Source organism: Lolium rigidum, chromosome 2 (assembly GCF_022539505.1).
Source record: "Lolium rigidum isolate FL_2022 chromosome 2, APGP_CSIRO_Lrig_0.1, whole genome shotgun sequence".
NCBI lineage: Eukaryota > Viridiplantae > Streptophyta > Magnoliopsida > Poales > Poaceae > Lolium > Lolium rigidum.
Window position 1 is genome coordinate 153,592,816 of NC_061509.1, and position 17,929 is coordinate 153,610,744.

Here is a 17,929-nt window from a genome sequence, read left to right on the forward strand (position 1 = left end):
GTCATCTTTTTTGAATGCCGGAGCAGTATGAAGGTCCCGTCAGGATTCTCGTCCAATATAAAGGGAATAATAAACATGGCGGAGAAAAAGTTCCAAAACCTGAAGTCTCACGACTGCCACGTGATTATGACGCAATTGCTTCCGATTGCTTTGAGGGGCTCCTGCCGGAAAATGTTCGAGTAGCCATTGTGAAGCTATGTGCATTCCTCAATGCAATCTCTCGGAAGGTAATCAATCCGGAAGTTCTACCACGGTTACGGAACGATGTGATCCAATGTCTTGTCGAGTTTCGAGTTGGTGTTCCCGCCATCCTTCTTCAATATTATGACGCACCTCCTGGTTCACCTAGTCGATGAGATTTCCATTCTCGGTCCCGTATTTCTACACAATATGTTCCCCTTCGAGAGGTTCATGGGAGTATTAAAGAAATATGTTCGTAACCGTGCTAGGCCGAAGGAAGCATCGCCAAGGGCTATGGAAATGAGGAGGTAATTGAGTTTTGTGTTGACTTTGTTCCCGACCTTAAGCCGATTGGTCTTCCTCAATCGCGGCACGAGGGGAGACTAAGTGGAAAAGGCACGATCGGAAGGAAATCAATGATATGTATGGACGGCCATTCTCCGATCGAAGCACACCACACGGTTCCGACCAATTCCAGCTTGGTGGCTCCGTACTTTGAGAAACACAAGAATATTTTACGCTTGGACAACCCCGGGAAGCTCGAATCCCGGATTAGGAAGGCCCACATGGAGACTTTCGGCAGTTGGTTGAGAAAACATTTAATGAGTGACAATAAGGTTGTAGATCAGCTCGTACATGTTGGCCAAGACACCATCTTCGACTATAACGACTTTCCAAGGGTACGAGATAAATGGGAATACATTTTACACGATCGCCCAAGATAAAAAGAGCACCAACCAAAACAGTGGTGTCCGCTTTGATGCAACGAACCGAGAATGGGCAAAAGGTCACATATTATGGTTACATAGAGGAGATATGGGAACTTGACTATGGACCCTCCTTTAGGGTCCCTTTGTTCCGGTGCAAATGGTTCAAGCTAACAGGAGGTGGGGTAAAGGTGGACCAGCAATACGGAATGACAATGGTGGATTTCAACAATCTTGGTTACCTTGACGAACCATTCGTCCTAGCGAAAGATGTCGCTCAGGTTTTCTATGTGAAGGACATGAGTAGCAAACCGAGGAAACGGAAAGATAAGAAAACGATCGGTACATCATGCGATGATCCAAAGCGCCACATTGTTCTTTCGAGGGAAAAGAAACATCGTGGGAGTGGAGGACAAGACAGACATGTCGAAGATTATAATATGTTTGCTGAAATTCCGCCCTTCAAAGTGAACACCGACCCAAGCATTAAGTTAAATGATGAGGATGCTCCATGGATACGGCACAATCGTAAGCAAGCGGGGACACAAGGGAAGAAATGATGTGTAATAATTTATTGTACCAAACTTTGTTGAATGAATCATGTGAATTATATTACCTGTGATGTGTTTGGTGTCCATTTTCGAATGATTCAATTGACTCGAGATAGCACTGATGATACATGAAATTTGGAGTGACTAAGTCATACTCCTGCATGCATACATGAAATTTGGAGTGACTAAGTCATACTCCTGCATACAGGAAATTTGGAGTGACTAATTCATACTCCTGCATACATGAAATTTGGAGTGATTTAGTCATACTCCTGCCTAGGCGTATAATATGCATACTCGTAGTCTTCATAGCCGCCGCCGTTGTACCGGTAGTCGTTGCCTTCTAAGTTGCCGGCGTCGTCGTCGCTGCTCGTCGTCGTCGTCGTCGGGCGGCGCTCGTGGCTCGAACCGAGGGTAGCGCGAGGCGGGGGATATCGCCGGCCGTGATGTAGTCCATGACGCTCTGCGGAGTCCGGCCGTACCACCATAGCCGACGACCGGCCTCGTGGAAGTTTCCGAGAGGCAGACCGTCCTCCTCATACTCGGCGAGCGCCCTCTCACGCCGATTGATGAAGAAGGCGTCCCAAGTATGCTGGTTATCGGGATGCCGGCGGGGATTCATCCGCTGCTCCGGCGTGAGGTCGAGGTAGTAGTGGTTCGTGATGGTCGCCCGGCGCGCGCACCACGAGGGACGGGAGGGACCGGCACGCCGCCGGCGCTTAGGCTCCAGCCGGCGGGGACGTGGTAGCCCGGTGGGCAAGGGTAGTTCGAGGCGGAAAGCTCCTCCACCTGCTGGTAGGTTAGAGTGGGTGCGGTGGAAGCCATGAGAGAGTGATGAGAGATTGTAGAGATGTGATAATGCTGGCCAAGCCGGGCTACATATATGTAGTGACAAATGGCGGGAAAAATGGGAGCGGGAAGATAGGAGGCGGGAAGAAAGTGGCGGGAAGAAAGTGGCGGGAAGAAATTGGCGGGAAGAAAGTGGCGGGAAGAAGAAGGCGGGAAGAGGGGGTCGGCGGAGACAGAGGCGGGAAGACAAGGAAGAAATGGCGGGAAGAGGGGGTCGGCGGAAAGACAGAGGCGGGAAGAGGGGCCAACGAGAAGACAGAGGCGACCGGGAAGAAATTTTGAATTGAATTAGTTTTATTTTTATGAATTTTTTGATAATTTGTATTTTTAAGATTTTTAATTGAATTAGTTTTATTTTTATGAATTTATTGATATATTATTTGTATTTTTAGAATTTTGAATTGAATTAGTTTTATTTTTCTGAATTTATTGATATATAATTTGTATTTTCAAGATTTTGAATTGAATTAGTTTTATTTTTCTGAATTTATTGATGTATTATATGTATTTTCAAGATTTTGAATTGAATTAGTTTTATTTTTATGAATTTATTGATATATTATTTATATTTTTAGAATTTTAAATTGAATTAGTTTTATTTTTCTGAATTTATTGATATATTATATGTATTTTCAAGATTTTGAATTGAATTAGTTTTATTTTTATGAATTTATTGATGTATTATTTGTATTTTTAAAATTTTGAATTGAATTAGTTTTATTTTTCTGAATTTATTGATGTATTGATGTATTAAGAAAATGAAATAATTTTGAAAAAGGCCTTTAGTCGCGGTTGGCCAGGCCAACCGCGACTAAAGCCTTTTTCCGCGGGAACCGCAAATGTGGGGCGAAAAAAGGCTTTAGTCGCGGTTGGGGTCACCAACCGCGACTAAAGGGTAGCCTTTAGTCGCGGTTGGTGACCCCAACCGCGACTAAAGCCCTCTGGCTATAAATATCGCGCGGAACGGCCGCGCCCGCGCCAGTTCTTCTTCCTTCCGCCTCGCCCTCTCCGCTCGCGACGCCGTCAGGCTGCACGTCGCCGCCCTCGCCCGCCGCCGGCCGTCGCCGCCCTCGCCCGCCGTCGCCCGCCGTAAGTCCATCGACGCGCCCGCCCTCCTCCGCGCCGTCCTCCGCGCCCGCCGTCCTCCGCGCCCGCCGTCCTCCGCGCCCGCCGTACGTCCTCCGCGCCCGCCGTCCTCCGCGCCCGCCGTCGCCCGCCCTCGCCCGCCGTCCTCCGCGCCCGCCGTCGCCCCGGCCCCCTCTGGGACAGAGAGAGATCGAGGGAGAGAGGAAGTGCCAGGGGCACGTACCCCTGGCCGGTTTTTCTTTTTTTTAAAAAAAAAATCGTAACTAAGTTTTTTTAATTAAAATTTGTAACGTAATTAGTTACAAATTCAAAAAACAAAACTAAAAACTTAATTAAATTGTTTTTAAATAAGTTAAAAAATTTGACTTAAAAATTTAACTTAATTAAAGTGTTTTTAAATAACTAATTAACTCGCCGTCGCCGCACGTACTCGACCTCGCCGTCAGCGCCTTCTCTCCGTCGTCGCCGCCCTCTCGTCGCGCCCGTCCCGTACGTCGGCCCGTCGTCGCCGCCCCACCCACACCGTGTGTGTCGACGCGCCCGTACGTCCCCATCGTCATCGCCGGCGCCCGCTCGCATGCAGTGAGAGAGAGGAGAGGGAGAGAGCGCAGAACTAAAATTTGACTTTACCACCGCGCGTATACGGAGGGGGCAGCGAGCCCCTCGTCGCCCCCTCCGTATACGCGCGGTGTTTTTTTTGGATCGAGATCGAGGGGGCGGCGAGGGTTATGTGTACGTGTTGTCCTCGGCACCGCCACTGCCCTTTCGCCACCGCCACCACCCTTTCGCCACCGCCACCGCCCCCTTCTTCACTTAATTAATTTGTTTTGACTACATGTTTTCGGGATCGACATATGGCGGACGATAGAGCTGACCCGATTATGGACAACTATGATCCGGACGCTGAAGAAAAAATCTTCGGCATCATAAAAGGCGATGTTCTATATGTGCCGACCGGACAAGAAGAAGATGATATCGATTCTTATCCGAACTTTGAGGGTGAAGATGAAGGGCATGGTCAGCAAGATGGTGCCGAAGGAACGTCGATAAACGACGATAATCTTCGATTGAAAGTAGCAACCACCTCCGGCGCCGAGGTATATATATATACATTGAGCCTCTGGTGATACAAACTCACTGATTTGAATAAATATGTGTGTACTAACGCGCGCGCCTCTCTTTCTTATTTTAGCCCTCGGCCGGATCGTCGAAACAATCGTCGTCGTCAAAGCGTGGCGCAACCAAGATGATGAAAGCAGGAGAAACATGCACCATCGATGTTGTCGACGAAGCAACCGGCAGGCCGCTGGAGCCCAGCAAGAACGCCACCAAGTTTGTCAGCCAATGCGGAGCCGTTGTTAGAGACAACGTCTCGATCACCCGCCGAGAGTGGAATGAGCCAAAGAAGGCACGTGTTGGTTTCACTTTTGTCGATAAGAGAACAAAAAAAGATTGCTTCAACAAGCTTATGGAACATTTCGTTCTACCTCCGGAATACCGCAAATACGATGAGGAGGGTAACAAGATTGCGGAAAACAAGAAGAGGCGCAAGCTAGTCAAACAGTTCGCTCTTTCTAGGATGGCCAACGCATTCCGGAAATACAAGCAAAATCTAGCCCATGACTTTGTCAACCAGGGCAAGACTCCGGATTTCAAAGGACAATATGAGAAACCGCAACATGATTGGCCAGAATTTGTGAAGCAAAAGAAATCGGAGCAGTTCCTTGAACTATCGAAAAAAATAAGGAAAATGCGGCCAAGAAGGAGTACAATCATAAAATGGGGCCAGGAGGGTATCGCTTTTGGCAGCCTAGGTGGGAGAAGATGGAGAACGAGCCGAGGGCGCGAGGAATCCGGTCCAGTGTACGGAGGGATGGGACCCAAGGGCCAAAAGCTGGTGGTACGGGCATGGGGGATCGCTGAACCCGGAGACAGGGGAGTGTGTTTACCAGGGCAAAATAATTACACCCACCCAAAAGCTTATTGAGGCAATGAGGGATGCTCAAGAGGGGAGGATCAAGTTCTACAGAGAGAACGACGCCCTGACAAAAGCCCTCGGGAATCCTGAACACGGAGGACGTGTACGAGGCATGGGGCACATTCCGTGGAAAATAGGGTTCCCCGCAACGATGACCCGTACGGTTACGTGGCCGTAAGAGAAAGATGGATCGGGAAAAAGATGTTGTGGCGCAGCTTGGTATCGGAAATGGATGTGATGAAGAAAACCGTGAGTGTACTAGTAGCCGAAAGAGAGGCAGCTCGTGCGCAGCATGAAGATCATCCATTGGATCTCGGAAGCCAGCCGCGGAGAAGCAGCGTGGCTTCCACGGAGGCCCCATCGGCTGGTGCACCGACGATCGAAGTTACCGCACCGGAGCCTCCGGTGGTCGAGGTTATCGCACCGGAGCCTCCTCGCTACCCCGTGGACGATATAAAGGAGATGAAAGCATGTCATCTCGTATTATCCTATCGGGAACATGTCCATGAAGGTAGCCATCGGCAGTGCTTTACCACACTGGAGCACTCCACCACAACAACCCCATTCAAGATGGCTATGCTCGTGTCACGGTGGAGGACATAGTCCAAGGGTTTGAGGACCTGGACATTGACATTGCTACACTCGAAGGGGCGACAAGACTTGGAGATGTCAAGCGCCAGCTCATTCTATGGCGGAAGAAGTTTATCAAGTTTCCGTGCGAGGCGCCAACAAGTCCACCCCCTACGGTGGTGGTGGTGGCGGCGGTGGCGGTGGTGGTGGTGGTGCTTCACCTACACCTCCTTCACGAGGGCCGACGCCGCCCCCAATTCACCTCCGGCGGGTAAGCAGCCGCCGCCCCTAGTCCGCCCCGGGCGGGTAGCGTACGCCGCCCCAATCCACCTCCGGCGAAGAAGCAGAAGCAGCAGTCCCGGATTATTAACCCGGACCCTTACGTACCTAAGAAAACAAAGGTACCGGAGGTATCACTGAAGCCTCTCCCCACGAGGCCTTGGGAAAGTAGTGCCGAGGAAGTCGAGGCGGGCGCGGCTGCTGATTTAGAGAAATGGAAGGCGAGCGTCAAGGAGAAAATAGAGGGCGAGCCCAAGCCAGTATATTCTGATGAGCAAAAGAAGTGGGCTAAGTCATTTTTGAACACACCGTCCCAAGCCGCAAAGAATCTGCCTGACGACTATGCACGTGAACTTCGTAGGCAAGCACTCGCGTTCAAGAAGAACCAAGATTCGGCGGAGAAGAAAGCCTTGGAGGAGGCGCCCGAGAAAAAATTAGAAAGGGGGAAAGAAGTTGCCCAGCTCGGGGAACAAAGTAAACAATCGATCGCCCCGCTCATAGTGCAAGCCGCCGGTCCGGATGCCCCCGATATCATAGCAGCTGCGGCAGCACATGGATTGGACCGTAACGAGTGCCGTAGAACAAGCGGCCGACTTAGGTATCACTCTTCGTGCACTCGTTAGGCCTTGATGAGGCGCCAATGAAGGACGTAGTTTTTACATATGTGAAGAATGGCCCTCTCGTCGAGCCTGCGCAGGAAGAGGATCTACCTCGACAAATAAAAGGTCTGCTAAATTGGTACAAGAGTTACATAAAACTTAAAAACGCCAAAGACTATATTTATGCGGAAGTTAGAGTTGAGCATCACTACAAACATTACTATATAACAATTCATCGGAGTGAATTGTTCCAGCTGTTCAATCTGCGCGACCTCGACAAATCTATCATCGCTTGCTACGTTACGTAAGTGATTTATTAATTTCTACCCCATCTCGTTCATTGCCTGCACTATATATTGTCCTAACTATCTTGTTGTCTACGCTATTATGCAGAATGAAGAAGCTGGAAATGCAAATAAGGAACATCAATGATGTTGGGTTCATTGACCCACACATCGTTAATTCATATGTGTTAAAACACCACCCCGACGACGTGGAGGAAGACCTGTTTCGGTTTATTAGAAAACAGCAACTCAAAAGTGATATTCTATTTCCTTACCATTTTGGGTGAGTGTTTCGTCTTGAGCACATTCTCTTTTGTTTACTCTCCATGCATGGTATGTGGCTAATCGATGAGTTATATATGCATGATCGTGCATGTATCGTGTCCGCGAGTTCCACTCGGATTCCGATGGTAATTCAAATTCACACCTCCACAGTTCTCGTCCACGACTCTCCGAATATGGATGCGGCGCTTTGGGCCGACATGAGAAAAATGATGCAAAAGTAATTGTTTTCATTCATTTGCGCTCTATATCGATCGGCCTATTTCGTTCATCATTTCCTAATATCAAGTAACTAATTAATAACTCTCTTGTTCATTTAATTTTCTTTGCCTCGTAGGGTTTGGAGACGGTTCGTAGATGAAAAGGTCGGTGAATTCAAAAAAGAGCTACATTTTAAAAGGGAAGTGCGGACGATGGGGATATTCAGCCACCGGGGACCAATCTATGTGGATACTATGTTTGTGAGAGGATCCGGAGATACACCAATGAGCGGGACTAGTCGGATGAGCTCAACATCAAGAGGAATAACCTCCGGATGACGCTTAGTCCAGAAGCTCGCTTCCGACCACTTCAGGAGGAACTAGCTGGATGGTTCGCGAGGGAAGTCATCGATCCTACAGGAAAACACTACGTAGAGGACGTAGAACTATACATGCATTAAATTATGTATGGAAACTTGTTCATACTTGTATATGGTCATCCGATGATATTGAATATATATTGTATATTCCTCTTGAATTCTTTTTGGTTCTAATTTCAAATTTGTTTGAAATTGTACATTCATATGCATGCATGTATGTATGTAGTACCGTAGAATATGTGAAACTCCTTCAAAATTACAATAAAGCACAAAAGAAATAAAACAATACAAATTAAACAGAAAACACGTTTAGGGGGGCGGGTTTAGGGGGGGGGCCTAAAACCCTAAACTCGCGGCGGCCTTTAGTCGCGGTCGGCCGTAAGAACCGCCACTAAAGGGCCTCCGCCCCGACGGTCGCCTCGGCGCCCACGTGGACGGGCCGTTAGTCGCGGTTCGTAAGCGACCGCGACTAAAGGGGGGGGGCTTTAGTCGCGCTACTTTGGTCGCGGTTGCGCAACCGCGACTAATGGCAGTTGCGAACCGCGACCAAAGGCCCTTTTTCCACCAGTGCACCTCTTTGCCCAGTGTGTTTGCATGAGATCCAACTATTCCAGCTACGGCATGCCAAGGATCACGTCATAGCCCTGCAAAGGAAGTACTTCAAACAACGTGTGGAAGGAATACCTCTGACAAGTTCATTCACAATCAGGAAATTCTGATGTGCCTTGCAGAATACCACCCCCAACCACCTTAACACATACAAGTTTTAATAATTCTTGAACTCCTCACAGGTTAGAGGCCATACTGGCACTGATAAAGTTGTTGGAAGCTCCAGAATCAATAAGGATAATGACATCATGCCCTTGAATGTGTCCAAGCAGTCTCATAGATCTTGAATGCTCAACACCTTGGGTAGCTTGCTTACTGATGGAGTAGAACACCTATTTTGTATCAGCAACAGCATCCACAAATACATCATTTTGTTGGCTGCTATCCCCTTCAGAATCAGAACCAGGCAACATCGCCAGCAATTCCTCCACAAATTGTAGTTTTACCGTTGCACTACATTTATGCCCCAGAGCCCATTTATCACCACAAGTGAAACACTCACCACGAGCTTTTCTCAATGCCTTCAACGCGGCCAGTTTAGCTTGGACATAAATGTTTCTATTATCAGGTGTTTGAGGTGTTGATGGCCTAAATGTTTGAGAAAAGTTCTGCCTTGAAAATTGTCTTGGACCCATATTCTTATGTTGAGGCTTGGGACTATTATCTTCTATCTCCTCCTACAACAATGCCAAATAAACAACAATATCGAGGTCATTGGGGCGCTGAATCATGACAACATCTCTAATTTCTTTTACCAAGCCCTCCACAAAACGTGTGACAAAGAAGGCATGGTCTAAATCCGGTTTATAAGCTATCATATGGTGCCTGAGATTATTGAACCTCTCCACATACTCAGTAACAGTACCAGTTTATTTCATTTTGAAAGCCTGCCTATACATATTTATCTCTATCAAAATGTTTTCTCGGTTTTTCACATAGTTTGCCCCAAGTGAATTTATCTAAGTGGTCATCTATTCCCTGTAACCACATAGGATCATTACAAGTAAAATGCATAGTGGCGTATTCTACTTGCTGGCTAGGATCCACAGTAAAGAGGCGAAAGTACTTCTCCGCAACTTTCTGTCAGAGACGAAGGTTTCCTCCATCAAATTTAGGAAAATCGGTTTGAGGTGGTGATATGCTAGTTTTAACAGTGTGTGCACCAGCTGTGCACCATGAATTATCTCAGGAACAGAAACAATGTCTAGAGATTGCTCAGTGTTTCCGGTACCAGTGACCGGGGTGGACCGCGAGACAATTGCTTGCCCCACAGTCGCGCCCTCGGTGATGTTGATGGTGTCGTGGCCGTTTTGCCTGGAGATCTGCCCCCGTGATGATGCGCCTGTATTGTGCGGCGCAAGAGGATTAGGCGACGCCCCGGCTCCTGGCGGTGTGCCGAGGGCGCTGAGGCCACACCCCAGCACCACTCGATCCACCTGCTTGCAAATTGCATCGAGGGACGCCATCATATCCATGACCTTTGCATCCTTCCCTTCACGCCATGAGTTGATTTGCTGGAGAGAAGTCGTGTTGGCGTCGAACTTGCCGTACACCGCCGCCAAACCCCGCCTTAACGTCTCCGAGCCCTCCTTTGAATTCCGCTCGCATGGCAACGAGCTGCTTCAACACTTCATCCATCCGGCTGTCCAAGGCGTTGATCCGATCTGAGGTCGTCCACCAAGTTTGATGCAGGTGATCCTGAATGAATTCCAGTCAGCTCAACCCAAATCGAGCGACCAAATTTGAGGTGCTCCTTGCGGAAACTTTGCGTCGATCCCCTAGGCAATCGACACCTTCAAATCAGGATTTACTATCTCAGATCGAGGGATTCTACGAGCAGATCCGGAACAACGACATCTGATACCAAATGTTATGAATCTAATCTACACATACAAGAGCTCATCTTCCTCGCACAATACTTGAACTCAGATACACCTTCTTAGGTTTTAGTACATGAATTTAACACAGGAAGGGGGATCTAGGAGAGAAGTAGTCTAGGGAAGGAAGGAAGCGAGGGGAAGGAGGATACAGAGTTCATTCACTTTTTGGTCAATCGACACCCAACACAGCCGTAGCCCATGTGCTTAGTAAGCCCTTCTCGTCACTCGCTCCACGTGTCAGCCTTGGATTGGTCTTCAATATGTCCACTCTGGATCGTTGATCTTGGCTGGTTTTCTGCATGCGCGTCTCAGTCGTCGCATTTGCTTCCCTGATGGTGATCTGGCCACATCTTCCATTGGCTCCATGACACCTTGTATGAGCAAGATACACTCATGGTGGCTAAGGGTGAGCCAACATGAAGAGAAAAGGTACGAGCACTTGTGAACAAACAATATTGACGCCTATTTTTTACATAGAACACCAAGAAAAATGACGGGAGAATTAGGCGAGATGCGACGAGAAATGGCGGCAAAATGTGGCGGGAGAATATGGCGGGAGAATGTGGCGGGAGAGGTCGCAGCGAGATATGGTGAGAAAATGGGGCTGTGTAGGTTGAGCTGTGACGCGTTGCATTGATCATGCAACATTTTGGTCAACTAGTGGCCAATAGGACCTTTCGGTCAACTGGTGGCCAAAAAACCTTTCGTCCATCTACTCGCCAAAAGGTCACACGATGTGACAGCGCCGCTGGTCGACAGGCCTCTAGCACTTGCTCGGCTAGGGCCTTTTGGCCGTCAGGTGACCAATGCTGTATTTTTTTAAAAAAAACACCAATTTAAGTAATATTTTTGAAGTTAATTAAAATAAACTTATTATTTAGAAAATAGCCTAAAACACACCATTCCGGCGTCGATCGAACACAACCGCAATCCGCATGTTTAGAGCACGGACATGAGTGAACGGCACTCCACCGCTCTAATCATATGGACGAATCATGAAACGCACCCAAGAAACAAAAGGCTGTCATCACCATGGCCATCCAGCGTAAAACAAAGTGCAAAGCTAGCTAAAGCTCAAAAGGGAGTAGCCCCGTTGTGTTTTTCTGTTCCGTTCGTCCCTAGTTTTCCGGGAGCGTAAGGACACGCCGAACAATTTAGTACTCATCCTACAGTGCCACTCCGAGGGTCAACAGCTCACACTCCACTCATCCCACTCACTCAAATGCAAACAAAACCTCAACGACCACAAAGCTACACACACGCCGCGAGGATCGATGGCTTCTGCTGCTCGCTTCCTCCTAGCAATGCCGCTGCTCCTCTTGCTCGTGCTCCAGCACGCGGTGGCCGCGGTGTCTGCTCCGGCCACCTTCCCGGGAGACAGGGCCGCTCTGGCGTCCCTCAAATCCGCCGTGGACGCGGCGACCATCCCGGCCTACTCCTGCCTCGCGTCGTGGGACTTCGCCCACGACCCATGCACCACCTTCCCCTGCGGCCTCCACTGCTACACGCCACCCAACTCCTCCTACCAGCGCGTCGCCGGCGTCGCCCTCGACCCCGCGGGGTACTCCGGCACACTCCCGGCGCCCGTCTTCGCCTCGCTACCTTTCCTGCAGACCCTCTCCCTCCGCGACAACCGCTTCCACGGCGCGCTGCCGGCCGGGACGCCGCTGCCGCCGGGCCTCCACGTCCTCGACCTCTCCGGTAACGCCTTCTCCGGCGAGATACCATGGTCGCTCTTCACCGCCGCCTCGTCGCTGCAAGAGCTCGACCTCTCCCGCAACGCGTTCACCGGCCCGGTACCGCCTCAGCTCGCCTCGTTAGGCGCGCTGACGAGGCTGGAGCTGCAGGACAACGGCCTCGCCGGACCCCTGCCGCCGATGGGCAGGATGCGCTCGCTCGCCCACCTTGACCTCAGCGGCAACGCGCTCTCCGGCCCACCGCTGGACGCGCTGCCGCGGCAGGTCGTCTCCGTCGTGGCGCGCAATAACACTCTCTCCGGGCCGTTGCAAGCCGCGGCCTTCCACGCTCTTCCCGCAATGCAGGTCCTGGACCTCACGGGCAACGCGCTGACCGGCGCGGTCCCCGGTGCCGCGTTCGAGCACCCGGCGCTGGAGCAGCTGCGCCTGGGGTCCAACCGGCTCGGCGCGGTCGAGGAGGCGTCCCACGGCGGCGCGTCCAGGCGGCTCGTCGAGGTGGACCTCAGCGGCAACAGGATCGCCGGGCGGCTTCCCGGGTGTCTCGGGGTGATGCCGCGTCTCGCGATGGTGGGGCTCGACCGGAACCGGTTCGTCGGAGGCGTGCCGGGCACGTACGCCGCTCGGATCTCGGTGGAGGAAGTCACGAACGGGATGGTGCCGTTCGCGAAGCTGACGCTGCAGGGGAACTATCTCTGCGGAGCCCTGCCGAGGCTGATGAGGCAGATCAAGGAGGGCGGCGCGACAGTGAGTCTGGCGGATAACTGCTTGCTCAAGTGTCCACGCAAGTTCTTCTTCTGCCAAGGGCTCCGGCAGAAAGACCATGCCACGTGTCCCAAGTGCGAGCCATGAGAGCTTGCATGCTGTAGATAACTAAACATATTGTATTACACCTTGGCGATAACCAGGAATAAATTTAAGATTTAATTACATCATTGGTACATGAACTTGTCACCTCGGATCAAATTAGTCACTGTACAACGGAAATACACTGTGGTGGTCACTGAATACGCGCGAAATGATTTCTAGGTCACTCCGGGCTGTAGACGGCGCATAAGAGTTGACGTGGCAGTTGTGGGCCCACTTGGTAGATCAGCTTGGTCCACGAACTTAGACCATGCACTATGTGTATTCGGTTCAAAGGAAAAGCTGTCAGAGTTTGGCATCGGTGTATTTGGGCTGCTATGTATAGCATCGCTTTCACTGCCACTGCTGGGACCTACAACAGAGCTTTTAACAATAGTTTAACCTTGCATGCAAGCCATCTGAAGCTTGTACCGTGCTAGTGCCTTGTATTTAACTCGTCGTAAGTTCATTTGTGTCAGGTTGGAATCGAACCAACAACTCGGTTCGCTTTTCTTGTCAGAGCTCTTGAACCGATGCTCCACTATGTGCTGAATCGATTCAAAGACCTCCACGGTTCGCTTTTGCACTACATAGTACATGGTCTACTCAGCAGGCTATATTGATTGCCACGTCATTAAAATCCTACGTGGGAGAGAGAGAAAGGAGGAAAGAGAGCACAGCGAGCGCTTCGTCTGTCGCCCAGCTACAGCGCACGCATCGAGAGAAAATAGCCCGCTTGCAGCCCGTGTGCCGACGCTAGGCAGGCGCTTCCTTCTTCCTCTAGATCCCGTGCGTCCCCATCAATTCGCGCCAAATCGATTCCTTCCCGCGGCAAATCGACCTCCGCCGCGCCAAATCGGTTCCTTCCCGCGGCAAATCGGCCTCCGCCGCGCCAAATCTCCCTGCCTCCCCTACAAATCAAGCCCCCCTGTCAAATCACTGCCAATCCACCAACATTATCCCCAAACAGGCACAAGAACCCTAGACGCCAAGAGTGCCGGCGGCGCCCACAGCGAGATGGCCGGAAAGTCCAAGAGGACAACTGCACCGGTGCCTCCGGAATCCCCATGGCCGACGGCTCAACCCGTCCGGCCACCAGCAGCTCAGCCCGTCCCTCCGGCAATGACTCAATCCATCCCGCTGCCGGCCATCCCTTCCATGTTTGCAAGTGGCTCATGGTTACCACCACGACCACCACAGTCCATGGCAGCCTCCTCCCCACCGTGCTGGCTCGCTGGGGTAGCTCAACCGAGCGATTTTTGGCTCAAGGTTCTTGGTGGACACCGCCTGCTGGAACTGGTGGCTCAGCACAACCTACACCCCCGGCTGGGAATCTTGAGGCGTATAATCTGCAAGCTTGGTATGTGCTGTTGCCTCCATCTTGTTTAGTTAAAATATTGAGTAGTAATTTTCTGGTAGCTTACTGAATCTAATACGCATGGATATTGAGTACTAATTTGCTGCTAGCTTACTGAATCTAATACGCATGGATATTGAGTACTAATTTGCTGCTAGCTTACTGAATCTAATACGCACGAGATGGCTCTAATAAGAGTGTTGGGGCTTTTTGTGCTAATTGCAACATGATGCTTGATTATTTCCGTGTTGGGCATCCATGAACTGAACTAGTGTATACGGTGAGATCTGAGCACGTGTTGGCATTGAAGTGTTTCAGGGAGAGGTTATTTGGCAATACTGACTAAGGTATACGGTGATGTCCTTATTTCAACAATCTGGTCAACTAATTCTACTAGTTATTGATGTTTCCTTTTTCCCCATACAGTGGTTGAAGGTTGTTGATGAATGGTTAGTTGTTCCTTTGTACCGAAGCTCGAACAATGGCTTTCTGCCTTTATCGTTGTCAAGATCAAACTAATGTCCTTTTGCTGGAGACCGTATTTAGTATTTTGTTTGGTTCACTCTTTGTTCTAAACAGTATACACTCTTTGTTCTAAACAGTCATGTAATGTTTAAGTGTCGATGTCATGGTGTTATGTGATATTAGCTTGTCGCTCCTTATCGTCAAGATCAAACCTATAATGAATTGTTTGTCACGGATCTTATTTAGCATTTGTTTGTTATTTGCTTATGAATCAGCTTGCCTTGTATATCTTGATGACGGGAATGGTATATTGGCTACAAAGGTGCAGTTCACAATGGATCACAACAGATGGTATATGCATGCAATCATTAAATACTAATATAGCCATCATAATAGTCAGCCTACTATACGTATGTGGCTTTAAGCTGCCGGTTAGCTGACATGGCATGATCATATAGCCAGCAGCCGGCTGTTCTATTGCCCTTGCTCTTAAGAAAGGAAAATGATTGCTCTCTCCCGGGATCCTCGCATCGCAACCTCCTCATGCGTTGCTGTTGGATGCACAGCATCGGGCGGACGCACCCACCCACCACGTGCGTGGGCCCTACATCTCCGCACGCATCGATCGCTCCCCAACCTTTTCTTCCTGGATGGAACCGCGCACGCGCGACGCCGCCGCGCCGTAGCCGAGCACCCCATCTACACGCTGCCGCGACGTAGCCGAGCGCCGCCGCGCCGTAGCCGAGCGCCGCCGCTCCTGGACCCGTCAAGTCGACGAGATCTTCCCCGCGGCCAGCGGGCTCCTTTCTTCCCCACGGACGACAAGCCCCTTCTTAGCAGTGAGGCGGTTCCAGTGGCTTGATCCCAGTGAGGCGGTCGACCTGCCGCATGCCGGCAGCGAGCGTGAGGGTCTCCGCCTCGTAGGTGTTGGCGGCGCAACGGCGACGGGCTGGGCCGGCGGCACCAACGGGACGGGACGAGCCGGCGGCGAGCGTAGACCTCATTTCGTCCTCAAGTGCGGCGACCTCGCCACGAGTTTCTCCACCCATCCTTGCCATGGCCTGCCCGAAGCCGCCTCCATCTCGCGCTCCTCTGCTTTGTTAGGAGTTTTGCTGTCTTAGGCCTGCAGCGTTGCTACCTGCAGAGGCCGATTTTGCTATTTAAGGTGTCCGACATTACTACCGGAGGAGGGTAGATTTTTGCTATGGGCGGAGGCCTACTTTTGCTACCCTAGGCATAGGATGTTGCTACTAGAGGCTTCTAACGTTGCTGTCCTAGGCGGACGGAGTTGCTGCAACCTCGGACGGCGCTGTTGCCAGCTGCAGGCGAGGTCTCCGTTGATGTTTTAGAGGATTTGCAACATGTGAATAAAAAAAATTGCTACAATTTATTTGCGGTTTTGCTACATCTGCATAATATGTTTGCTACGTGGTTGTTGACTGCCAAAACCCACCGGCGGGCAGCGGCCTTGTCAACACCGTAGAGCCGGGGGGAGCCTAGAGCTGCGGCTGGCTGAGACCCCTCCGAGCGACGGCCCGCAATGCTCTTCTGGTCACACGCGGCGTTGCGAAGTGCAAGGGCGTGCCACCTGACCTATACCCGGTCGGGAAGGTGATGAGATTGCCTCGCTTAGTTTCCTCGCAGGGCATACATGTAAACGTTAAATACGAGCCTCGATCGGCTCTCGAGTTATCCCGTGAATCGGCTCAAAGAGCCGATCCACCCATGATCCGTACGGGGTGTACGAATACTTGGTGGTCCTGCTTGATCAAGATGAAGCTAATGAGATCTACGACGATTTAGGGTTTTCACCACATAATCGGATCATCCTACTCCAGAGTTGGGCCGATGGCCACGCACGGTGCTCGTAAGCCGATCCTAAACAAGGCCGTAAAACCAACATGAAGTTGATCCTAGGAACATCCCGTTTAGGACTTGCGAACGCCACCCTACGTGCCACAGGATCCTCCCCCTTTGTAAGGCCAAACTATTGCAGATATTAAACTAATCCTTGTAGAACAAGGAGCAATCGTAACGGATCAGATCTACTAAATAATGATCAAGCGGGTGCCGCCCCCACACCCGAGATAGGCGTGAGGACGGCTAGATATGCGAGGGTTGCACTACGTAAGCATGCTTAAACGAAGAACAATGCTAACCCTAACACATCTAATGATAACTACGTTGCTCGCCATCAAAAGCGCTTCAAGTACGAGCAACGCATGAACAACGTGAGCTTAGTGCTGCCTAGATCGCAAGATGCGATCTAGGCAGCATGTCGCTACCCGATAGAAACCCTCGAGACGAAGGAGTTGGCGATGCGCCGAGATTGGTTTGTTTTTGGGGTTGAACGTGAGTTGTTGTTTATTCCATAAACCCTAGGTACATATTTATAGTCCAGGGGACTTTCTAATGTGGGCATGCACTAAACCGTGCACGACTAAGATTCTATCTCTAAACTAAAACGGATCTAATATGTTACATATACACGGGCAATTAAACCCAACAGGCCGATTCATAGAATTCTCCACATATACTTCCTTAAGCCCATCTTGATCGCGGCCCACCTCTCGACTCGGTTAAATCTTGGTGATAACACATGCCCCCTCGGTTTTGGAATTGGTAATTCCAAAATCACTCTGCTTTCCTTCGTCGGGTCATGTCGTGGCAGAACCGTCGCAGTATTCCTCATGATGATGCCTTGCCTTCTCAACTTCTCCGCGTGACCTGGCAGTTTTTTTTTTTTTTTTTAGGCACCACTTCCTCGGAAACTGCTGTGGCATTGAATTTCCACTATATCCTCCTTCGATTTAACCGCTCTGAACAGTTCTCCTTTGTATCTCCTCCGCACTAGCACTCCAAAAACCCTCTCAGCCACCATGTCTTCCTCCTCCTCTCGCTCCATCGGATCTTGCTAGCCAATCCTCCACGTCCCGTGAGCCGACGCCGGAGTACGACGCGGCGGCGGTCCACCCGCCAACACCCGCCGCGCCATTGCGGCAGGGGAGGAATCAGACCACGACTTCTCCGTCTGGTCCGAGGACGACCAGTCCTTGACGGACGGGGAGAGCGACCTCCGCTTCCTCGCCGTTGGGGAAACGGAAGAGGGGAGTGACGACGACGCCTTCTCTCG

At 50.6% G+C, this 17,929-nt stretch overlaps 1 protein-coding gene and 1 long non-coding RNA gene across 2 annotated transcripts; both read left to right on the forward strand.

Annotated features, from left to right (window-relative positions):
- The first annotated feature begins 11,708 nt into the window (after positions 1-11,708).
- LOC124687492 (probable inactive leucine-rich repeat receptor kinase XIAO) lies at positions 11,709-12,980 on the forward strand. Its single transcript, XM_047221271.1, has one exon. It carries the CDS (start codon positions 11,709-11,711, stop codon positions 12,978-12,980), a length of 1,272 nt encoding a protein of 423 aa, XP_047077227.1.
- Positions 12,981-14,611: 1,631 nt separating this feature from the next.
- On the forward strand, positions 14,612-15,063 carry LOC124687493. The gene is made up of 2 exons (XR_006998232.1): positions 14,612-14,678; positions 14,758-15,063. It is a non-coding gene; the product is annotated as an uncharacterized LOC124687493 (long non-coding RNA).
- Positions 15,064-17,929: the final 2,866 nt, after the last annotated feature.